The sequence below is a fragment of the Mus caroli genome, unplaced genomic scaffold (assembly GCF_978045245.1).
Source record: "Mus caroli unplaced genomic scaffold, Mus_caroli_1 scaffold_11, whole genome shotgun sequence".
Lineage (NCBI taxonomy): Eukaryota > Metazoa > Chordata > Mammalia > Rodentia > Muridae > Mus > Mus caroli.
Window position 1 is genome coordinate 40451883 of NW_028227266.1, and position 22117 is coordinate 40473999.

Consider the following 22117-nt stretch of genomic DNA (forward strand, 5'->3'; position numbering starts at 1 on the left):
CCCATGGGAAGGAGCAATGGATGGCAGATGAGGGGATCTGGATCTTGTCACAGCTGGTCTCCAGCCTCACTGTTATCCTGGCAAGCTTTTCTTCAACAGGAATGGTCTCCTTAACCATGAAGGGGAAGGGTCCAGCCAGGGAGCTCCCTGGCTTTCCCAGATATCAGTCCTAGGCTTTCTGCCCTGCTCGAGGTCACGTGACTTCCTTTAGCTGGTCCCCACTCTGCCCCAGGAGGTAATGCTGGCAGAATGGCATGGTGTGGTATGGATGAGGACACGATGCCCAGGGCACAGTCTGGATCCCAGGCTAGGCAGCAACTGTAGAAACCTGGATCCAGAAAGGGTGGGAAGATCCAGGTGGGGCTCAGACCTGACCCTGGCTTCCTACGGTTGGGAAAATAGACCAGGCCAAAAGTCAGGCTGAGATCAGAGACAGGAAAAGAGAATACACACACACACACACACACACACACACACACACACACACACACACACACACAAGTGTTTAAACGTATTCCCCATGAGCACCAGGCTTTACTCCTTTGCTTAGTTTTGATTGAAAGTGTTCTATGAAGGCCTTTGTATGCTACCTCTGAGGGATGCCACCTTTTATCTCCTAGATGTTCGTGGAATTTACATGGTTGGGCCAGGCAGGGGCTGGCCTAGAGGTGACTTCCAAAACCACCACCCTTCGTCTCTTTGGAGGTTAACGGGGATCATAAAGCAGACCCCTGTTTGACATCAAAGCTCAAAGCTCGCTTTGGCTTCTGTGGGTAACTGGGTCTGGGCTAGGACCAAGAGCATGTTCACAGTAGGAACCTGTCTGCTCAGGCTGCTTGAGCCCACAGTCTCCCCTGGTACTTCCCTGATGATGAGGACATCCGTTGGCAGCCACAGAGCCTGGCTACCCCCAGTGGACAAAGCTGGTAACCTTGGCTGCCATTTTAAGACAGTCACTGCCCCATTTTGTGCAAAATCCTCTCTCTTGGCCTACATCGAGTCTCCTAGTACCCTGGCTTGCTTCCCCAACCTATGGTTTTCCCCTAGGCATGGATAAGGCTACCCCTAACTCATGGTGACTTAGTCATGTGGCTCCGGACAAGGTTTAATGTCTGCCTCTGCAGACAATAGGCGAATGAAGAGAGATGATCGCATGGAGGAGCCTAGAGGCTGTACAAACTGTAGGGTGCCGCTGTATCATATCAGTAGGTGTTGGCTGAGCCTTCGGTGTGGGACAGGCCTGGCTCAACTCTTGCTGTATGATCTTGGACAAGTAATTTCACTTCTTCTGGCCTCAGTGTGCTTATCCATCAAGTGGGGGTAATCAGAACCCACTTTCTGCAGTAGGGGAAAGGTCAGTGAGGGAGTATTAGTGGGTTGTGAGCATGGGCCTGGTTCACATCTGTTGTTGGATGATGGTGGTGATGAGGCTGCTGCTGAACATGACACTGGAGCTCAGCTCAAAAGGAAACACAGCTGAGCCCACAGTGAGTGGCAGGCTTTCTAGCAGGGCCCTGGCATTGTGGAAAGCCACAATGACCTTGTGCTTCTGTGTGACCCATGTTGGGGCCCTCTCAGGCCTCACATCATCCCATTCATTGGGTATCTCTGGGGAAACAATTGCCAAGTGGAAAGTAGGCATTCTCTATATCCTCTGAACCTCTGGAAGAGTAGATGGTGTACCCCGCCCCCAGTCCCGCCCCAGCCCCGCCCTGCCCCACCCCCAGCACCTTACAAATTCTCTCAACTCCTGCTGAGATCAGCTTCTCCTGCTCCTCTGATCAGCTTCTGCCCCAGGAAGTCCTGTGCCCCTGCACCTCCGCTCCCTTTGCCTCTTTGGGCCTAGCTTATGCCTGCTGCTCCCGTGGATTCTTTCTCTTTCTTGATGGCCCTTTACTTAACTCTGTAATTGCATCTCCACCTCTGTAAGGCTCTGGGAGGAAATGCTGCTCAGAACAGGATGGTGCTGAGCATCCCAAAAGCCCTCATCCCCCGGGAGATTGCCTCTGAAGAGCACAGAACATTTCAATCAAGGCCAGGTAAGGTTGGAGAAAGGGGCTGGCATTCTTTATGACATCCAGAAGGGAAGGGACTTTGAGGCCATGCCTCTCTTCTGCCTGGGTCATCACACTAAACTGGGTTCAAGTCCATCACTGCCAGGAGGACGGGTGGAGTTGATGACTGGATAGTCACATGTGACTATGCAACTGGATTGAGAGAGGAATGGCATCTTGACTTTGTTCCAGTTGTTACTGAACAGGGAAGAGGGTGGACAGCGTGTACACATCATTTCATTATTAGACAGATGCCAGTACTCAGGGGACAGGCAGGATGGCCGATGTGGGTGGAGCTTTCTCTGCTTTTGTTTGTTTGTTTGTTTGTTTGTTTTTTGTTTTTGTTTTTTGTTTTTTGTTTTTTTTTGTTTTTTTTTTTTTGCTGGGTTGGGGGTTAAGTGTTCAGAATCTCTCAACCTAATCCTGGCTGTCCTGGAACTTGCTTTTAGACTAGGCTGGCCTTGAGACTTTAGTAAGCCCTCATGGCTTCCCCATGCCCACTTCTCACTTTACCATGAGATAACAATGGCTGACTCAGGATCCTTTAAGGCTACTTAAGATTGTACATCTTGTAAGTGAAGCACAGTGCTTAGCAATAACAATGGTCAACTTGGGATCCCTTAAGGCTAAGGGAAATTGCACACCCTGTACTGGAAACACAGTGCTTAGCATATAGTATAACTTTAACAAATGGTCGTTAATATTGGCTTTTTTTTTTCTAGAAAAATTCACCTTCGCACCATGACAGTGAGGCTTTGTTGTTGCTGTTTTATTTTTGTTTTGTTTTTAAATAGAAAGATCTCACTATGTATCACAAGGCTGCCCTTGAACTCACAATCCTCCTGCCTCAGCCTCCTAGGTGCTGGAATTACATGAGTGAACCTTCAAGTCTCCTGGTTTTATGCTTTTTCTTGAGATGTTTCCTGTGAGCTGAGTGTGCTAGAAGCATAGTTTTAACCTCAGCACTTGGGAAGCAGAGGCAGGTGGATTTCTTCGTGTCCAAGGCCAACCTGGTCTACAGAGTGAGTTCCAGGACTGCTAGGGTTATATTGAGAGACCCTGTGTACCCCCTCAAATCCCACAAAAAGGGCAGAAAAGGCAAGTTTCCTGAGACTCCCAGCCACATCGTCCATCCTGCCTTTGCAGCCAGTGTCCACTCACTGGTCCCCTGAGCACTGGTGTCTGTCTAATGAAATGATGTGTACTCTCTTCTCCACCCTCTCCCCTGCTGAGTAACCCCTGGACCAAAGTCTAGAAGCCATTCCTCTCTGAAACCAGTTACATAATCAACATGTGAATATCCAGCCACCAACACCACCCATCCTCAGGACCATTCGAAGTTTTCATCTTTCCAGGAGCCAGCCCTCCCACCTCTCAGTCACTGAAGGAGAGAAGGCAGAGTCTAGTGTGCCTCTCTCTGTTCATCAGGTCAAGGGACTTGAAACCCCAGTTTCCCCACTAGAGGGCGCACACCCCACTCTCTAATCATGAACCCCTAATGTCCAGGATAGCATTAGCAGGGAACCCAGGTCCTTATTGGCCAGAGCAATTGTCAGCAGGGTGCTAATTACACTTCTGGAAGGGACAGAGTAGGCAGGTCTGGGCTAAGCCAGGAGCCAACCACAGGGCCTGCTCTGTGCTGAAGCTGCCCCACCCCTCTACCCCCCAGGCTCTCCATGCCAAGTTCTCTGCTGCTCAGCCAGGTTAATTAGCAAAGCATCGCCATTCATTCCAGATGAGAATCTGCACACTTCTGTCTTTCAATCTTTTCACCTGCTGCATGCAGGCCTTTCTCCCGCCATCCCCATCTATGCAGATGCCCAGGGATCTGGAGTCTCAGAGCAGGGAGGCACGGACTCTGATGGAGCCAGGGACTCACAGCCAGCCACTGCTAGCTCTTGTGTGCCTGGGAAGTCATCACTTACACTCCATAATAGCACGGCGTCCTGTTTGCATCATCAGGATGGATGCCCACGCCACCCACCAGGAGTGGTCAGGGAAAATGCCTAGCAGTCACATGGCATCCACAAAACGTTGCGTGTCCCTGCCCAGTGGCTTAGACAGGGAGCTCATCCCTTGGCTGTTCCTGAAGGATAAGGGAATACAATTGTGTCTAGTTTTGGTCACCTGTATAGGCGCGCTAGCACACACACACACACACAATTTATGCTCAGTTCGGTCATCTGTACAGGTTTTCTCACCTCCCCAAACCTCCTCCCTAAGCCTGTTCCCCAGAAGCTTCCATTCAGAGAGAGCCCCAGCCACTCTTCACATGCCTGCTCACTGTGCCCAGCCTGTCACAGTGGTGCTGGGGGAGGCAGATGCCAGAGACCCATTAGCATTCATCGGGGGAGTGGCAATGTCATCCCTAGGTCCAAGTCATCCCTGGTGCTATTTCTCGAGGTGACAGTCTATTCTCAGGGTTGGATGGATTCCCTTAGAGTTAAATTAAAATCCCTATGAAATATTTACTTGGCTGGGCACAGGGCTCGGTGACTGGCCTTCGAGGACAGATCGGAAGAAAGATTGCGGGCTGTGGGGAGAAGGGGATAGCTCGTCGCTTGAGGGTGAAGCCATAGGGCACAGGGTCTGAGCTGGGTCGGGGGACTGAGAAGAGAGTGTTAACTTTTGATGTCCCCTGACACGCTGACACGTGTCTGTTCACCGTGCTCCTTCCTGCTGTTTGTGCTCAGATAGACATGTGCCTGAACCAAAGCTCTGCCAAGCACACACACAGTGCAATGCTCTGCCTCAAACTAGACCTGTTTCCTCTGAACACCCTGTCCCTCTCTGTCTCTGTGTCCCTCTGCCTCCTGCCTCTCTCTCTCTCTCTCTCTCTCTCTCTCTCTCTCTCTCTCTCTCTCTCTCTCTCTCTCTCTCTCTTGTACATGTGTGTATGTGCATTTCCACATGTGAGTGCAGGCTCATGAGTGGCATGGCAAGTGTGTAGAGGAAAGAGGACAACTCTAGGCGCCAGTCGTTGCCTTCCAAATCGCAAGACAGGGTCTCTGTGCAGGTTAGGTTTTTTTTTTGCCAAGTTGATAGAACCCTAGTCAAACCTGGGTAAAGGGGATATCAGTTGAGGAATTGCCTGCATCTGATTGGCCTATGGCACGTCTGTGAGGGCATTTTCTTGATCGTTAATGATGTAGGAGGGCCAGCCCACTGTGGGCGGTGTCATTCCTCAGCAAGTCTGGGCTGTTTATCAAAGTTAGCTGAACACAAGCCATGAAGTGAGCCAGTAAGCATTCCTTCATGGTCCCTGCTTCAGTTTCTGTCTCTAGGTTTCCGCTTTGAGTTCCCGCTCAAACTTCCCTCCATGCTGGGTTGTAACCTGGAAGTGGTAAGTGAAAATAAACACTTCTCTCCTCACGTTCCTTTTTTGGTCATGGTGTTTATCACAACAACAGAAAGTTGACTAGCAGGGTCTCTTCACTGTTCACTGCTTGTGTGTTAGGCTAACCAGGCTTCAAGCTTCCAGAATTTTCCTGTCTCTGCCACCCATCTCACCATAGGAATACTGGCACCACAGATATACCTACCATGGCAGCTTTATGTGAGTTCGAGAGATTCAAACTTGGGTACTCCTGCTTGCATGGCAAGCACTTTACCATGCAGAGGCATCTCTCTAGCCTTCGCTGGATGCCCATGTGATGGGCCACTCCCAGCCCTCTTGGACTCATTATCCTGCTTCATCTTCATTATGTGAGGGCCATGATCTAAAATTATCTTGCTAGTGGATCAAGCTACCGGTAATCTCGAAGAGTGAGAGTTCCAGGAGACAAGGCACCCCTACCTGTCATTTACAGTCTTGGTCATGTCTACAGAAGTGTCTGTCCTTTGCTTCGCACCCAGGAAGCGCTTGCTGAATGGATGTGATCAGGGAACAAACAGGCGAAAACCTCAAAGAGGAGCCAAGCACTGAGTCTCTCAGCTCAGTTCCCAGTGAGGGCAACTTAAGCAGAGTTTACTGGCTCAGGATAGAGCCTCTAGGCTCTAGATACTGGCTATGCAATAGATGCCACTTACTTGGCATCTCTGTGCCTCAGTTTCCCCATGTGGAAAACAGAAGCAGTGATAACATATACTCCATGAATATATTGTAAAGTTTAAATCAAGAAGCACATAGAAAGCAGCCAGGACAGGACATGCCACGGGAGAGAGTGCTGCTATGACTCTGTCTGTAGCTTAAAGCGTTAACTTTAATTTCATTTATTAACCTGATTGCTTTAGAAAATTCGATGTAGATTCTGAAGAGTGCAAAGAAATCTCATGATGGGAAAATCGATATGTATCATGCACACCTCAGACTGTTTTTGTCATAGTGGCGTGGAAAGGAAACAGTATCCAGACTTTGAGTCTCAGTGACTTCCTCACATTGCCACCATGGCCGCTGTCCCCACTCCTGGCTTTCTGAAGAATGGCCCCAATTCACACAGCTCAAGGAATGAAAGTAGAAGCCTCTTTGAGGTTTCAGGATAATACACTTGTTTCTTCTTACTTTTTTTTTCTCCCTCTCTCCCTCCCTTTTCTTTCTAGGCTGGGTCTTATATAACCAAACCTAGCCTCAAACTCACTATGTAGCTAAAGATGGCTTTAAATTCTGACCCTCCCTCCTCCACCTCTCAGGTAACAGGATCACAGTGTGTGACGCCACACTTAGTTTATGTCGTGTTTGAGAAAGGACGCGGAGGCTCCAGCGTGCTAGGCAGGCAAGCACTCTTGCATCTGAGCTACATCCCCTGCCCAACACATCTAAGTGCCCATTACTGAGATCATCCAGTCCATGTGGAGATGCTAATCTCTAACAAGGCTATGTGCTTAGAGACACTAAAGCCCCACCTATGGCCACTCCCCTTTTGCTGGTGTTCCAGCCCTGTCTGTTAGGGTCTAGGAGGCAGTGGTGATGGTGGTTGGGGACAGGGTTGGGGAGGCTGACATGGGGCAAGGCTCACAGGCTCCATCAATTCTCAGGACTGCAGCCTTAACTGTGAGTGGCCTTTCCTACACTAACTGTATGTGCCTTGTGCCATCCTGTTATGAGATCCAGGCCTGCTTAGGACCTGAGTAATGCAGGCCCTGGCAAGCTCCTGCAGGCTCCTCTGGTGCTCTGGTGCCCTGACAGGATGGCAGCTTGTGGTACCATAGTTCATCTCCTTCCTACTCTGCAGGCCTGTAATTAGGACTGGTGTGATTCACAGGCTTGTTATTAGGACTGTTTTTGTTAGCTGAAACAAAGTATCCAACTCCTGGGAGCACCACAAAAAATATCCAGAGACCTCCCTGAGGGCGCCTCTAAAGACTGTGGGGGTCCCTGGGGGACCTTCTTTCCTTCCAATAACTTCCTGAGCGGCCTCATCTTAGAAACGGATTCCTGAGCTACTTAGCTCATCAGGAGGGAGCATTGGCGTGGCCAGCCTGACACTAGCGGCCATCTTTGAGAGAGAGTGAAAAGCAGACAGAAAGGTTAAGGAGCTGAAAAGGGGACCTTTGAGGTGTTGATAAGGACAGTGGTGTGTCCCCTTGTCATAATTCCTCAAGCTGATTCATAGCTTGTACACCTCTCTGTAAACCTGGATCAGCAAGATTTTAAAGATTTTTTTTTGTTTATTTTTGTGTGATTGTCTCCGTGTGCCCGCCTGTGTGCACTTGTGCAGAGCCCAGGAGAGTCATGAGTGATCTCTCCCATCACACTCCACCCTGTTTCTTTGAGGCAGAGTCTGTCTCTCTCTGAGCCTGGGGAAACAAGCCCAATGACACCTCCCTCATCTCTGCCCCACTTGAAGATGGGCTGATAGGTGTTAATGGGGCACCCAACTTGTTTTCGAGGTGCTGAGATCTGAATTCTGGTCTTCATTCTTGGGGCAGTAGATACACTTAACTGCTGAGCCAATTCTCCAACCCCATTTTTTTTCTTTTAAAGTAACAAGTTTGCCCAAGTAAAACAGATACAAATGTGACATGTTACACTGTTGGCTCTGAGGTAAGACAAATGAAGGCTAGTGAGACAAATGAAGACTGTGTAGCTGTCCCTAAATGTGCTGCACCCTCCCCTGTTGACTTCAGGGTGGGGAGAGGTAAATTCAGGTATCATTCAGGTATCGTATGTTTCTGCTCAACATCTGCATGCCTTCTAAAGCAAGAAGAGGCAAAGTGAACGACTGGAATTTTAACTGGGTTTGGGTGTGCAGCCGGATGGAGTCAGCCCAGATTCTGCATCTGGTCTAAACAACTGAACAGACTGTGTGAAGCCCCAGGGAGCCAACTGTGTGAGCATCCAGCAAAGCCTGCAGGGGGGACAGGGTCTGGGCTCTCCCAGAGGAGTGGCCGTCACCACACCCTCCAGAACCCACTGTCCCTACCCGAGTGGAGTCTTCTCAGAAGCAGAGAAGAGTCGGAGATGCTTACAGCAGCACGTGTGATCTACCCCCGGTTCTACCTGGCAGTAGGCCAGAGGGCTGTCAGGTCCCTGGGGTCAGTCACTTAGCCCCTGAGAATGTGAATCCTTCCCAGGGTTTCTGTGAAGATTGGAAGATAGACAAGGCTCAGCGCGGATAATTGCTCAATAGGCTCCACTGCTCTTATTGAGATATGAGTCTCGATTCTGGAATCCCACATCCTTCCTCTGTCCATTTCTGTGAGTGCCAGGGTATGTGGCCTCTGATTTGGGCCACTCCTATGGGGGTTTTCCAAGACCAAGCAGTTAAGAGTGGCCGGTTTCTTTATTTCCTCCTACCCTTCTGACTCCCTTTTAATATTGGCGAGACTAACCCTGGGTGCACACATGCCTACCGTTCCTGCTGACCACACACACACACCCTTGGTCTTGCTCTTCCATCTGTGCCCTCTCTGGCAGCCACATTCCACTGCAGTCTGGGACATAGCAGATTGCTCAGGCTGTCTCCTGGATTTGAGTAGGAACGTGCCTAGCAGAAGCCAACTGTGCTTTCCCTCAGCTCCAATTCATTGACCTGACCACATGCTGCCTCCTCAAGGGACCTAGCCTTTTTTGTTTATTTATTTCTCCTGCCTGGATAGCAAATGCATATGTAGATGGAGGCAGAGGCATGGCATGAAGCTGGGGACCCATGTGAGGGCATGAAAAGACAAGAAACAATCCCTCGTCTTGTGAGATGGGGGACGACTGCTTTTATAGGTGTCACTGCCACTGGTGCCACCAATCCAAGTCTGACTTCACACTGGCATGTGTGTGGGGGACATCAGGTGTTTCTGACAAGCACAGGACAGCAAGAAAAATAGTGTGTGGCTCTGACTCCTGGAACATAGCATGATTCTGTCCTGAACCCGTGAGCCAGCGAGACCAAGCCAGAGCAAAAAGCAAGCAGAGTCCCAGCAGCCCTGGCAAGGACAGGACAAGGGGCACATTTGGGATTCACGGGGAAGTGAGGGATGGGCAGGAGCTGCCTGCTAGACAGAGCAGGGAACCACTGTAGCAGGTTTAATGGCTGAGGTCCCTCCCACTGGGCAAGGGAAAACCAGTATATTTGAGCAGCTCTGACAGCGTTCAGTCAGAACTGGGCCACAGGGGACTGGCCTGGAAAGTTTTATATCTGCCTCTGGTCCTGGTCCAAGCTCACAGTGTCCCGAACTGCTAGGATGTGAGAGGCTTCTTCCCATTCTCCTACTGCTATGGAGTCTGTCCATAATCCTTTCACCAACACAACCAACTAAAATAAATCCTCCTTCAGGGCATTCTGTCAGGGACTTTGTCACAGTACTGAGAGAAGTAATGAATGTAGCCACTTCTCCAAGTCCACATGGCTCCTAGCTGATGAAGACTGGTAGGCGCTTGGAGGGAATGGGGTAAGGGGTGGCAAACACAGTCTTCCCATCTCACCACTACCACCTCACGGCGAGGGTTTCAGAATAGAACTAGGGCTGAGTGCTGCTGACTTGCTGGCCTTCCTCGCCCACCTTGCTGGCTTGCTGTATTCATGCCATCTACTTTCTGTCATTGCATCTACAACATCTCTCTGAGCATACCATGACAGTTCTCCCTGCCATCCAAAATAGAGCGGGAGTAAGCCTGGAGTCGTCACCCGTCTTCCTTACTCTATACTCATTCGAAAACTAAGCGCAGTTAATTCTAAATCTGGAATGCCTGTTGAATCCATCACTACCATGATCTCCATTCAGGACTTCGGATTCTTTCCCAAGCCTGAATCCATCACTACCATGATCTCCATTCAGGACTTCGGATTCTTTCCCAAGCCATCCATCCATTTGACCAGTCCTGGGTACCAGGAGTTCTCGAGCTGAGTTAGACTGGGAACCAGCAGTTCTCATATGCATCACAACAACTCCAGGGACCCATTAACTTGCAGCCTGATGCCTTTACTCCGAGTCTCTCATTCAGAAAGTCTACATAAGGCATGAGAATTTGGATGTTCGGTGAGGACAAGATGATGTTGATGCATTGGATACATGATGGGCCATGGTTTTAGAACCTCTGCTCTAGAGTTCACCCCTACATAAATCCTGTCAGTCCTTGGTTAACAGGCTCTATTGTCTCTCTATTACCTCCCAGACACAGTCCTCTCTTCTGGCTGTGATCTCCAGGGGTTTTACCAGTCTTCCTCTTCAGCATCACACCAATCTATTGATGAGCCTTCAAACATGATGGAGGCACACTGTACTCTTTATGGCCCTTAAATACTCTGGATTTCAGACCCTGCCCATTTACCTCTGCTTGCAACTGATTCCCTCTTGTTGCTTGTCAAAGTCTCACTTCTCTGCCAAGGTCCTAGCTAACGATAACATCCACTAGAAGGATCCCAGTGTGTGAGAATGACCATCGTGAACTTTTGCATCAGTGAGACTGGGCTTCCAATTCACAGTCAATTTATGTGAGTTGGAGGTAAACTCTCTGGTAAGCAGAAATTAACCTCAGCTTCTTTGTTGTGAAATATGAATAATAATATTTATATTGCAAGATTGTTGGTAGAGAGGAAATGATTCATAAAGAATACCCGCAGGTACTAGGTATTCAATAAACAATAGCTATGATTTTCATTAGCTCTGCTCTAAAGTCTTGCCTGGCTCCTACAGCTTAATGAGTCCCTCTCTTCTCTGCTCCCATAAATTTGGTACGTGATCCCACTTTGCATATATCTCATGCTATGGCTTCATGTTATACACTGAGCCTCATTCCCCATGGAATCGGGGCAGTAATATGAATATTAAAGAGTGGGCTCTCCCAGAAGACTTTTGGGCATCAGGCTTCACAAGCTGTAGGCACTTTCATAGGAGGAAAATCTACTACAAATGGATAAAACTCCACATCAGAGGGCTTGACGGGTGAGCCTAGAGCACTGGCTGGGTCAGGGGCCATGCTCACTCCTTGGACAACATACAACCTGCACCGCTGTACCTCAAGGTTCTAGGTATACAGAATGTGAACTCTGTGAGATTCAGCCTGAAGCCACAACCAAGATTCGGTCAATACATCCAGGGGCAGGTAATATTGGCTGGCCAAGGATGGGAGTGCATAAGCAGGCCAGTGGGAGCCGAGCTTCAAGAGTCGCATTCTACTTGGTAAGAGAAAGAGTCCAGGGACCAGGCTTAGGAACCTCTGAGACAGGCTGAGGGAGTGACCGGAAACAGAATTCCCAAAACTGGCCGGTGAATGAGAATGGCTTTGGTGACTAAGGCAGAGGCTAAGTCCCTGTTTGCCGAACAGAGCTCTCTCAAAAACGCAGGTGACCTCAGACTAGAATATTCTGAGTACATAAAATATTCTGTATCAGGATGACACACTCACCTCTGTCACAGAGGTAAAGGACTGGGGCCAAAATATCCTTAGAAGAAGCCATGATGGAACTGTCCCTAACTGTCCACAGGAGACAGTTTCTTACTCAAGTCCCAGATCAGTCCTCTGCTGTCCATCTCTCTGTGTAGCTGCAAGCCATCCCTTAGAAAATTTGGGGACCTTAATTAACACATTCTCATTTCCTCTACAGACCCCGTTCTCCCCTTAACAGCTGGCACTCAGTGGGGAAGGCAGAAATAATCCCAGTGAAGTGACTCTTCAGATACATTTCCCAGGCACCCCTGGGGTTTGGAGAAGTTCCCAGTCTGAAACTGCTGAGATAGCTCCAAACCGAAGTGAAACGTGCCCACTTCAGGTTTCTCCAATCAACACCTTCAGTGGGAAAGAAGCAATACTGGGATCTAAAGACCCACAATTGAGACCCTGAGGCCTTCCCTCCAACCTGAAGCTGTCTTCTCTGGGCCTCAGTCTCCACTGTCCCGGGAAAGGGAGGGCCCCGCCCACTTTCTAAGAGGTCAGGAGTCAAGCTGTGTGTATTCTTTGGTGGCATGAAGATATCACGTTCAGAACTGTTCATTTTGGACTTTTCTGGCAGGTACTTACACCTGTCTGTATTTTGTTTATGGGATGAATATTTCTTCTACCTCTATTTCACCTCACCCATAAGCTTCCAAAGCCAGAACCCCTGATCTGATCACCAAGAACCTACTATAATGACAGATGAATGTCAAGTGCCAAGTCAGTCTGCTGACTGATCCCCAGAAAGCTCTCTTGTCTGACCCTTGGCCTGTCAGCCAGTTGCTATAGATCCACCAATTCTAGGAAGTGTTCTTCCGAGAATGCCAAAGAAGGACTTGCCCCATGACACCTGGCACCTTGTCTTGCCAACCCAATGCTGCTTTGACTGTGTTTCATGTCCCACATCCATTACATAAGGAAGTCAGCTTGCACAGGGTGACCAAGCTTTCTCTCAAGGAGCTGCCAGACAAGCCTCTAGTCGGGTGGCTTTCTGCTCTTACTCTAGCATTGTGCTGCGATAGACTTTGGTCTTTCCATCACTTTCCCCTTAGGGAACCTTGTATGAAACGTCTTCCCTTCCCTTTCCTGTTGGAGAGCTCCCATTAAAAAAAAAAAAGCAAGACCCAGTGCTTCCAAACATGAGTCAGCTGAGGTTCCATCCCCTCTGCCTTTAATGGTATGTGCACACCGCATGAAGTGGGGGAAGGGGTGTGGGTTCACTGCTTGTAACAGAACCACCCATGATGCTTGATTTCCTGACAGAAGCAACTTACGGGAAGGAGGTTTACTTTGGCTTACAGTTTCAGAGACTAGAGTCCATCATGGCTGGAAAGGTCCGAGGCAGGAATGTGAGGCTGTTGCTGCTCACCTCCAGGAATCAGAAGCTAAGAAGACCACAAGCAAAGTACACTTATCTTCAAAGCCCCACCCCTAACAACATACTTTCTCCAGTTAGACCCCACAAGCCAGTGTTCTATAACCTCCCAGAATAGTACCACCAGCTGGGGATCAAGAATTCAAACATCAGCCTACTGCGGGAGGGGGCACATTTCATATTTAGACCACAATACCTCACTTTCTTGATATGAGGTTACAGGCATGTGTCAATCAAATGTCATTCTCACATAGATCCCTGAGAGCTTCCTTGCTTATGATCCTGGACCAGCTGATCTCCTTCCTCTCCATCCTAGTATGCAGATGCAGAGGATAAGAACTCTCCACCCAAGATCTTCTCTGTCATAGTTACCCATTCTCATGTCCCCCATAGCACAGTGGGAAGAGCATGAGCCGGCGGACTGAAGAGGGTGTTGGTCTAAGCTCTGATCATATAACGCGTGTCTGGATGTGGGTTAACTGCAGAACTTCCCAAGTTCCTATGTCCTCATTGTGAAACAGGGTAATAATCCCTCTCTCATAGCTACCTGTGATAAATGGCACAGAGAGTCGGGAACCCTTACCTGGCATTTGGAGATACCAGCCCCTCTTCCCTCATCCTTTCTTTCTTTGTTGCTTAGATATGGGCTAGGGAGAGAGATGTCTGGGGCAGACATGACCCTATTCTATTCTATGACAATGTCAAGGAAAACCAGAGGGAAGAAAAGTTCTGAAAACTCATGGATGGACTTCCTCCAAAACCAAGGGACAGAGAATGTTGCTGGGCCTCCCATCCATAGCAGGCTATGGCTCTGGAGGCCCCACTGTGGTCTTCTGCAGAATGAAACCCTCAGTCCTCGTGGTGGGAAGCTGAGAAAGCCCTGTGCATGCTGGCAGCTACACAGCCATTCAGAAGAAAGTAAGAGGCCACACAGACCTGAAGGGCTTTTATTGGCTTTTAATCAAGCACACCTAAAAGGACCCGAGAACCCCACAACAGCCTTTAGAGAACTCAGATGAGGCAGTATCATTCGGGGGGGGGGGGCTGGGTGATGGAGGGAAAGGGGAGGTACCTGTGACCTAAGATACAGTTAATGTCTGGGCCCTTTAACTCCCCAGTCTGGGGATAATGGATCAAGCAGAATCAGCCTGGACTGCCTTTCTTCCCAGGTGGTCATGGTTTGCAAGCAGAGTCACACTTTGTACACACAAGGAAACATTCCAGAAAAGGCTTTCTGGGCCAGCCATCAACCTTAACTCATGCTCACAAATTGACAGGAAATGGATGCCTCCAAGTTTACTGGGTTGTAGCTCTAAGTGTTAAAATCCCCCTACTGTCTCCATCACTCCTGGACATCCTCAGCATGGCCCCGTTCAGGTTCATGCCATCTTCCTGCATCCCTGGCATCTGTCTAATGAAGTGATGTATACATGCTGTCCACCCTCTTCCCTGTTACGTAACCCCTAGACTAAGGTCATGATGCTATTCCTCTCTGAATCCAATAAACTGACTGCCCAGTCTTCAGACAGTAGCGCCCACCAATTGTCTGAGCACAGCTTATATATCCAAACACATGAACCCCATCAAAACTGGCTCCAGAATATAACCTATCCCTCTCTGGCTCTTCTTATGCCTGATTATGGCTGTCCGGAGCCAAGAGCATGCTACTAAATGAATCTCAGCATCCATTACATCCAGAGTGTCCTTTCTATGAAGATGATCCTTCTTGACCTCCCCAGGATGCCCCTCTTTGCTGAGAGGAGAGCACTCCAAGACATCCATCAGATGCCTGAAACAGGACAGAACTCCAAGCTCTACAATGTTTTATCGTCTGCACTGAGCATCCATCACACACTATGTAACTTCTGCAGCTTGAGGTACAAGAACAAAACTTATCCCCCCTCTTTCACAGTCACACTGGGGATTCATCCTTACCGTGGACCTTAGCAACACAGAATGCAATATTTTTTCCTTATTAAGTTGAGAGTTTCCTTCCCACTCACCTATGGGAAGTATTTTATGAAAGGGCTTATCTTTGACATATCTGAATCGCCAGCATCACTACTTTTGTGCTTTGAGGACATTATTACGGAAAATAAGGGGATGACAGCAACTGGAATACCAGTATTGTCGTAGTTGACAGACAGTGACTAAGGGGTGGGTAGCATATACAGTGCTGATACACTGGGCAAGAAAGATGATCCATCTTATGTTATTCATAGTGATACACAAGTTAGAATTTACGAACAATTTATTTCTGGAATTTTGCCTTTTGCACTTGCAGGTTCAGACGGGTATCTGAGACCACAGCCAGCGAACCTCAGATGAACAGCGGCTCTTCCGCTCTTCTGAGCTGGCTTTGCCTTTGTGTGTCCTTCCCTGAGACAACCCCCAAACTGGTTCATACTCTGCCAGAGCTATCGCTACCCAAAGTCTTCTACTGTTTTGTGACAGTTTCCTCGTCTGGACATTTGGTTACAGTGGGGATTTGGTTAACAGGGTCCGTTGAACACTTAAAACAATACCTGGTGGATCTGGGGAGATGCTCAGTGGGTTAAATGTTTGCCATGCAATCCTGACTATCTGGGAATCCAAATCAAACGTCAGACAGCAGCAGGGTGTCTATAATCCTAGTGTACAGAGAGGAGGGAGGTGGGAACAGGACACCATCTGAAAGCTCACAGGCAAGCAAGCTTTGGGTATGCAGCAGTGAACAAGAGAGACCCTGTCTCAAACAGAGTTTCATTTTAGGTAAAGACTGACACACACACACACAGGCACACATGCTGGCTCACACATGAGCGCACACATAACACCAAACACCCCAAAAGATAAAGTTAAAATTAGTGAACTGAGGGTTTCGTTCAGTGGTAGAGTGTGTACCTGACAGGCACTAGGTTCATTCCCCATCACCGTTAGAAACATGTAATGTGTCAGCCTTTGTCATCCTATGTCGCCATTCTTACAGCTATTATTAATATATCACATGTCACACTGTACAGTAATTCTTAGTTTTCTCATCTAACTCTTTGAATAGATTCCAGACCTTTTACAGGTAATCCCTCATATTTAAGCAGTTCTTGACAGGAAGTAGGCATTTTGATGAATGAGTGAAGTGTGGAGTTATAATTCAAGGCCAGCTCTGCCCGACTGTTGAGAGCCAACCTTCACGGGGAGGGCGATGCAAAATGGGCGCCCTCTCACCACATCATGGCTGCCCTGGAGGGAGGGGAGGTAAAGAATGAGTGGAACACTCATCTGGGGGCCCTGGATCAATTTCTCTCTGTTAAAGAATGCTGAGTACCATTCTCTGACCTATTTGCAGTTAAAATAGTCTCTGGCTTCAAGGTGCAAAGTGATCTCAGGGGACTATTTGAATTTTCTTTCAGTTCAGCAAAATGTCTCTGGCCAATCTTCCCAGTGGATTGAGGCCACGGACAGCCACCTCTTCGGGTCTCTGGCAAAGTCCCTTCCCAGGAGAGGAGATGGAACAAGGCATTTCAGCTTCATTTACACTTAATTCGTCAAAATGTCATTGGTAAGAGCTATTTGATGTCCCAGGCTTATGAGCCTTGAATCTAAGCCTTGCAAAGCTCTTTTCTCTTTGAACCTAAATGTGCCATTCTGCCCAACATGGGGCTGCATGCCAACAGGGTGTTTTTGCTCTAAACCATGAAGTTAGATTGGGGGCGGGGGTGCTTCCTCTGATGAATGTGCCTACCTTTCCCCAAGCAGGGCCTGAGGATGGCTGACTGGAGCAAAACAAATCCAAATTTACAGTTCTCCACACAGCCACAGACCTCCTGCTCAGACTTAATCCCAGCAGGGTGCTGGCCCTCTGGCCTGCTTCTGTGAGTCCCTGTTCTTTCCTTCCGAATACACTACTCTCAACACTGGTGGCATCTACATGAAAGGCATGCTGGGATGATTTTCACACACATATACAGAAAGTCCTTGAAAGCTCTTCCTCACCTAACACACCATGTGCCCCGGCAATACATTGTGCAAGGACATGACAACTGACCAGGGCTTTAAGACCATCGCCAGAGATAAAGACTGACGCATCCTGTCTCCCCATCTCATTTAGCTGCACAGGTAGCTGCTAAAATAGTCTTTTCTTCATAAGTCTTGAGACTCTGCAGAGTCCCAAGCCCTCTGTGCGGATTTCTTTTGATATCACATCATCTCCCCTGCTGCTGAAGTTTCAACTGCATTGATCTAGCTTTGTGTCCAGGGCGATGTAGAAGATAGCCCTGTACATGGACATCAAATACCCTTCAGCCTGGTGGGCCAAAATGGCCGCAGAACACCTTCCTGGGCCAATCCACCTTCTGCTTATCCTTGAGTTTGTTCTGTCTCAGATAAGTCCCTTGACATCCCTCCTGAAAGGTGACTTTATAGCAGCTACAATTTAGTGACTTATAAAGGGCCACTCCCTTCCCCATAGAGGAAGCTCAGCAGGGGTGATCTGGTTGGGGCCCAGGGATCCTTGTGTTCTCAACTGCCCGTGTCTGCTGTTGTTGACCTTCGCAGACATTGTAGGTGCTTGGGCTCTAGTCCTGAGACTTCCTGGGACTGCTGAGATTTGTGGGGAAGAAGGACCCCTTGGTATCTAAACCTTCAGGGCTCCTCAGCTTCAGGCAGACGTAGAGACAGGGAGGTCTCACGGTTCAGATTCACATAACTCACCAGCTCGGCCCTCAGATGTATCCTACCCTTCAGCTCTGCCTTTGGGGCCTTGGGATCCAAGTCTTCTAATGGCACCTAGGGTCAGCAGCCCAAGGAGTGGAAGAGCTGATGTTGCAGGACATGAGTTGCAGGCAGTGTGAGCTGGGACTGATGACAGATGCTCTTCTCCCAGCTGTGTACTGCTTGCTGAGCAACAGTTTCACCTGGCCTTGAGGACTGAAGCACCTGCTGCGGGTACAGAGCCACGAGTGGCTGTTGCTCTAACACTCTGTCTGACGTGTGTTTGTTCCCATCCTGCTAGGCAATCTCTACCCTTTCCTCATGTTTCCTTGGAATTACACTCTTGGAAATTAGCAGTAAGCTTTGGCCTTGGTTTTAGTTTCTGTTTTCCAGAGAGGCTCGCAAAAGACAATGCAAATATTTCCTCAATACACGCGCGTGCGTGTGTGTTGTGTGTTGTGTGTTGTGTGTGTGTGTGTGTGTGTGTGTGTAACTTTTCACAAAAGGCTCCTTCTAGATGGACACGGTCACAGTAAGGCAGCAAGCAGCCAGGGTAGAATAACTGACGTTAGTACACACAACTGGCAAGTAGATGCTGAAATCTTTGCTTACACCCAGATGATGCCAAGGTCTGCGCTCTCCCAGATCATGAGCACTACAGTTAGACAACCCAACCTGTGAACTTACTACCTGTGCCAATTAACTTTTGACTTCTCTGAGCCTCCACTTCCTCATTTGTGTAAGAGAGAAATTTGGTCTGGTTTCCTCTAAGGTCTCCTCCAGTGTAGATGTTCAGTAGCCCCGACAGAGTCGTGGGGATACTATAGGACCAGCTTCTGCTTTGGTACTGCTTGGGAGAAATATCTTTGAGGATGGATCTGGGCCTAGATCTCCTATATCCTTCGTAGAACCTGGGGATAATGATGTCTGACACCCCCCATTTCTGTGCAGGGACAGCCCCAGTGACACTCGGACACCTTGTTACACGAAAAGCTCTTTCCATCTTACCCAGACAGTCACTACTCATTCTCTAGAGGGTAGGCCAGTCATCTCCCCAGGGAAGGTAACACTCACCAGGGTCCCCATGTCTCTGAACAAGATACACTCTTTTTAGATATTCTCTCAAACTTCCATGTACTCTGCCTCCCTTGTACTTAACATAGCTCACAAATATATGCAAATGTGATTAGTCACGACTTTCTGCCTCGCTCCCTAGCTATAGGAATTACACAGTCACTGTCCACACTTATGTGGTCTCCTGTATCTCCAATGTCTAGAAGAGTGGAAAGTATTAAATGAGTGCCCATTGAGTTAATGGACTAGCTATACAATATTACCATGTCTCCAAGTTTTGATGAGATCAACACAGCACTGTTTTTGTTGGAAGACAAGCTCGGGTGAATTTTAAGATCCTTGTCTGATTGTCCAAGTCACTCGTATGTAGATGCATGCCCTTACATCCCAGGATCTTCTCCCTCTCTGCAGCCCATGTCACAGCTCATTAGGGGGCTAATAAGGAGATGGCTGTTCAGTGACTCCCCTATCCCCGAAGTCTTCCTGCCAGACACCAGGCAGCCTGGGGAGAACTAAAGAGCTTGGTTCAAGGTGACCAAGGACATTGATGAGGGGCAAAGAAAAGGCTTGAAATTTCAGCCTGCTGTGGGCTAACTGCGAAGCTGAGCCTTCATGAGAAAGTTGCCAAACAAGTGATCCAAAGGGGTCTGGGACTGCAGAGAAGAACAGATTGCCTTTCTGCATCCATAAAGGGTGTGTCCACATCTCCAAGCCCCTGGTGTCCTAGTTACTTTTATATTTCTGTGAGGAGAGGCCATGAGAGGAGAGACCATGACCAGGGAAACTTATGGAGGAAAGTGTTTAATACGGCTCATGGTTCCTGAGCGTTAGAGTTTATAACCTGCATGGCTGCAGGAAGGCAGGTATGGCACTGAAGTAGTCGGTGAGAGCTCACATCTGATCCACAAACAAAGAAGGAGGGGGGAGGGGGGAGGGGGAGGGGGAAGGGGAGAGGGAAGGGGGAGAGGGGAAGGGGGAGGGGGGGAACAAGCAGACTGGGAATAGCATGGGCTTTTGAAACCTCAAACCCCATCCCAGTGACACATCTCCTCCAATAAAGCCACACCTCCTAATCCTTTCCAAACAGTTCCACCAACTGGGGACCAAGAAATCTATGCGAGTCATTCTCATTCAAACCACCACATCCTGGGGCCTCGCTGAAGCTCCTGCTGACCTACTGGCCTTCCATCCCCAGCTTCAGTCTGGAAGCAAGACCTTATTTTTGAACAGGTTCACTCTGAACTTGAGGCCCTCTGGCTGGCTCATAATTCCCTGCTTGGGGTTTGCTGTTTACCCTGCTGGGACCCTGAAGATGCTGCTGTCTGGGATGCCTGACCTGGCCTCAGCATCCTCTCTGATTAGCTCTTAAACACCTCTTCTACAGCTCTCACTTACATAGAACTCTTTGTAGTCCCTGACAGTAACTACTGCTTCAACAATCTAAGTAGTATTTATAGCCTCAAAGACAGGGATTAGAAAATGTTATCTTATAACCTAACTTTGGCACATAGAAAGGATTAAAGTCTTATTAGAGTCATGGAAGTCTTATCTTGGAGACGGTTGTCCTGAGAAATGAGCTGTTAGGTGATTTTTGTCATGGTGTAAACATCATAGAGTACATAAAGACACCTATGACGTCACTGGGCAACATAATCTTATGAGACAGCCATCATATGGAACATGCAAACTAAGACAGCTGTGATGTCACCAGACAGTATAAACTCATGAGGCCACCGTCACAGAAGAAAACACCTCTCTCTATGTAGCACATGGTTATCATTTCATGAGGAAAAGGGATCTGGGCTTGAATCCCAGCACTATCGAATACAGTGTAACTTAACAAGCCATTCAGCTTGAGTCCTTCAGACTGCTCATACGAGAAGTGCAGACAGCAATGGTCCAAGGAGGTCAGAGATCCTACATGGAGAGTCCGTGACCATCAGTCAAGATGGGAGGCCATGGAGGCTGCTGTTGCCCTTGAAATCACAGAGAGGAAATGAGAGCTCAGCCTACAAAGGACCAAGACATGTACTGTCTGCATTCCATCGTCTTTATCTGTCCTGGCCATTAAAACTCAGTGTAGAAACACGGACAGTGAAGTATCAATGCTTTCATTATTTCCAACAGCTGTTGATCGTGTCTACAAGGACAGCCATATCTTTTACCCAGAAGAACTTTTTGTGCCCTTGCTTTAACCTGACAGAAGACTGGCATTCTGAAGTGACCTGAAATCTAATCAAGTCACCCATTTACCCTGAAAACTGACAGCACATGCTGGTATACCTTGGCTCTTGGCCTGTAAACAGACACCAAGAAACACAAGAAAAGAAAAGAACACAAGAAGTAACAAGTGAAAGCCATCATCGTGACCCACACCTCTGACACTTCAGCCCTAGCTCCCGAGGTTGCCACATTTCTCTTTCCATCTCCCACACATCAAAGTCAGCTGATGGAGGTGTCCTCTGCTCTCCCAGGGCCCATCCAAGCGTGGACAAGGGTGTGTCATTGAGCAACAAAACCATCAGAGCAAACAAATAAAACATAGGGATCGTCTAAAAATAGAACCCAAAGTCCAAATCCAACTTGCTCCAGGGCTGGCTGGAGAGACCCCTGGAATAAGAATCATAGCAATCATTTTTACCATTCAGTTCACTAAAGATTTGTGGGATGGATAGGTGAAGATAAGTATGACTGACCAAGTACGTGAGGCAGAGAGCAGATGCCATGCCCCCAGCACCCTCCTACCCCACCTCCCAGTACAGACCACTGGACTCCTTACCCGAGCGATCAGCTCCCCAACCATGCCTGTCCAGGTGCCGTTGGCCTCGGGTACGCCGTAAACACCATCCCCAACAAGGCGGATCTTGTAGTTGAACCGTAGGATCTCAGCCAACTCCTTGAGCATGTCCACACAGAATCCCTCATATCGGTCATTGCCTTCCATCTCCTGGTGGTTCCCCTTCAGCATTAAGTATGGGTTTTCCTGCAGCAAAACTGGGCAGCTGTCAGTCTCATCTTAGCCCTGGCATTGCAGCCATGTGGGATGGGGAGGGCTGAGCACGGGAGGTCAGGGACTTGAGGGGATAGGAGAAAGGATGGAGCTTGAGTAACAGGCAG

The 22117-nt window shown here is 48.6% G+C and overlaps 1 protein-coding gene across 2 annotated transcripts in view; it reads right to left on the reverse strand.

The window, feature by feature from the left end:
- Positions 1–22117, reverse strand: part of Grik4 (glutamate ionotropic receptor kainate type subunit 4) — a 425565-nt gene that overhangs the window by 49664 nt on the left and 353784 nt on the right. For both annotated transcript variants that reach the window (XM_085844546.1, XM_085844547.1), the window contains one exon: positions 21780–21983. In XM_085844546.1, the coding sequence (XP_085700672.1) occupies positions 21780–21983 (204 nt within the window). The remainder of the gene's footprint in view (positions 1–21779; positions 21984–22117) is intronic.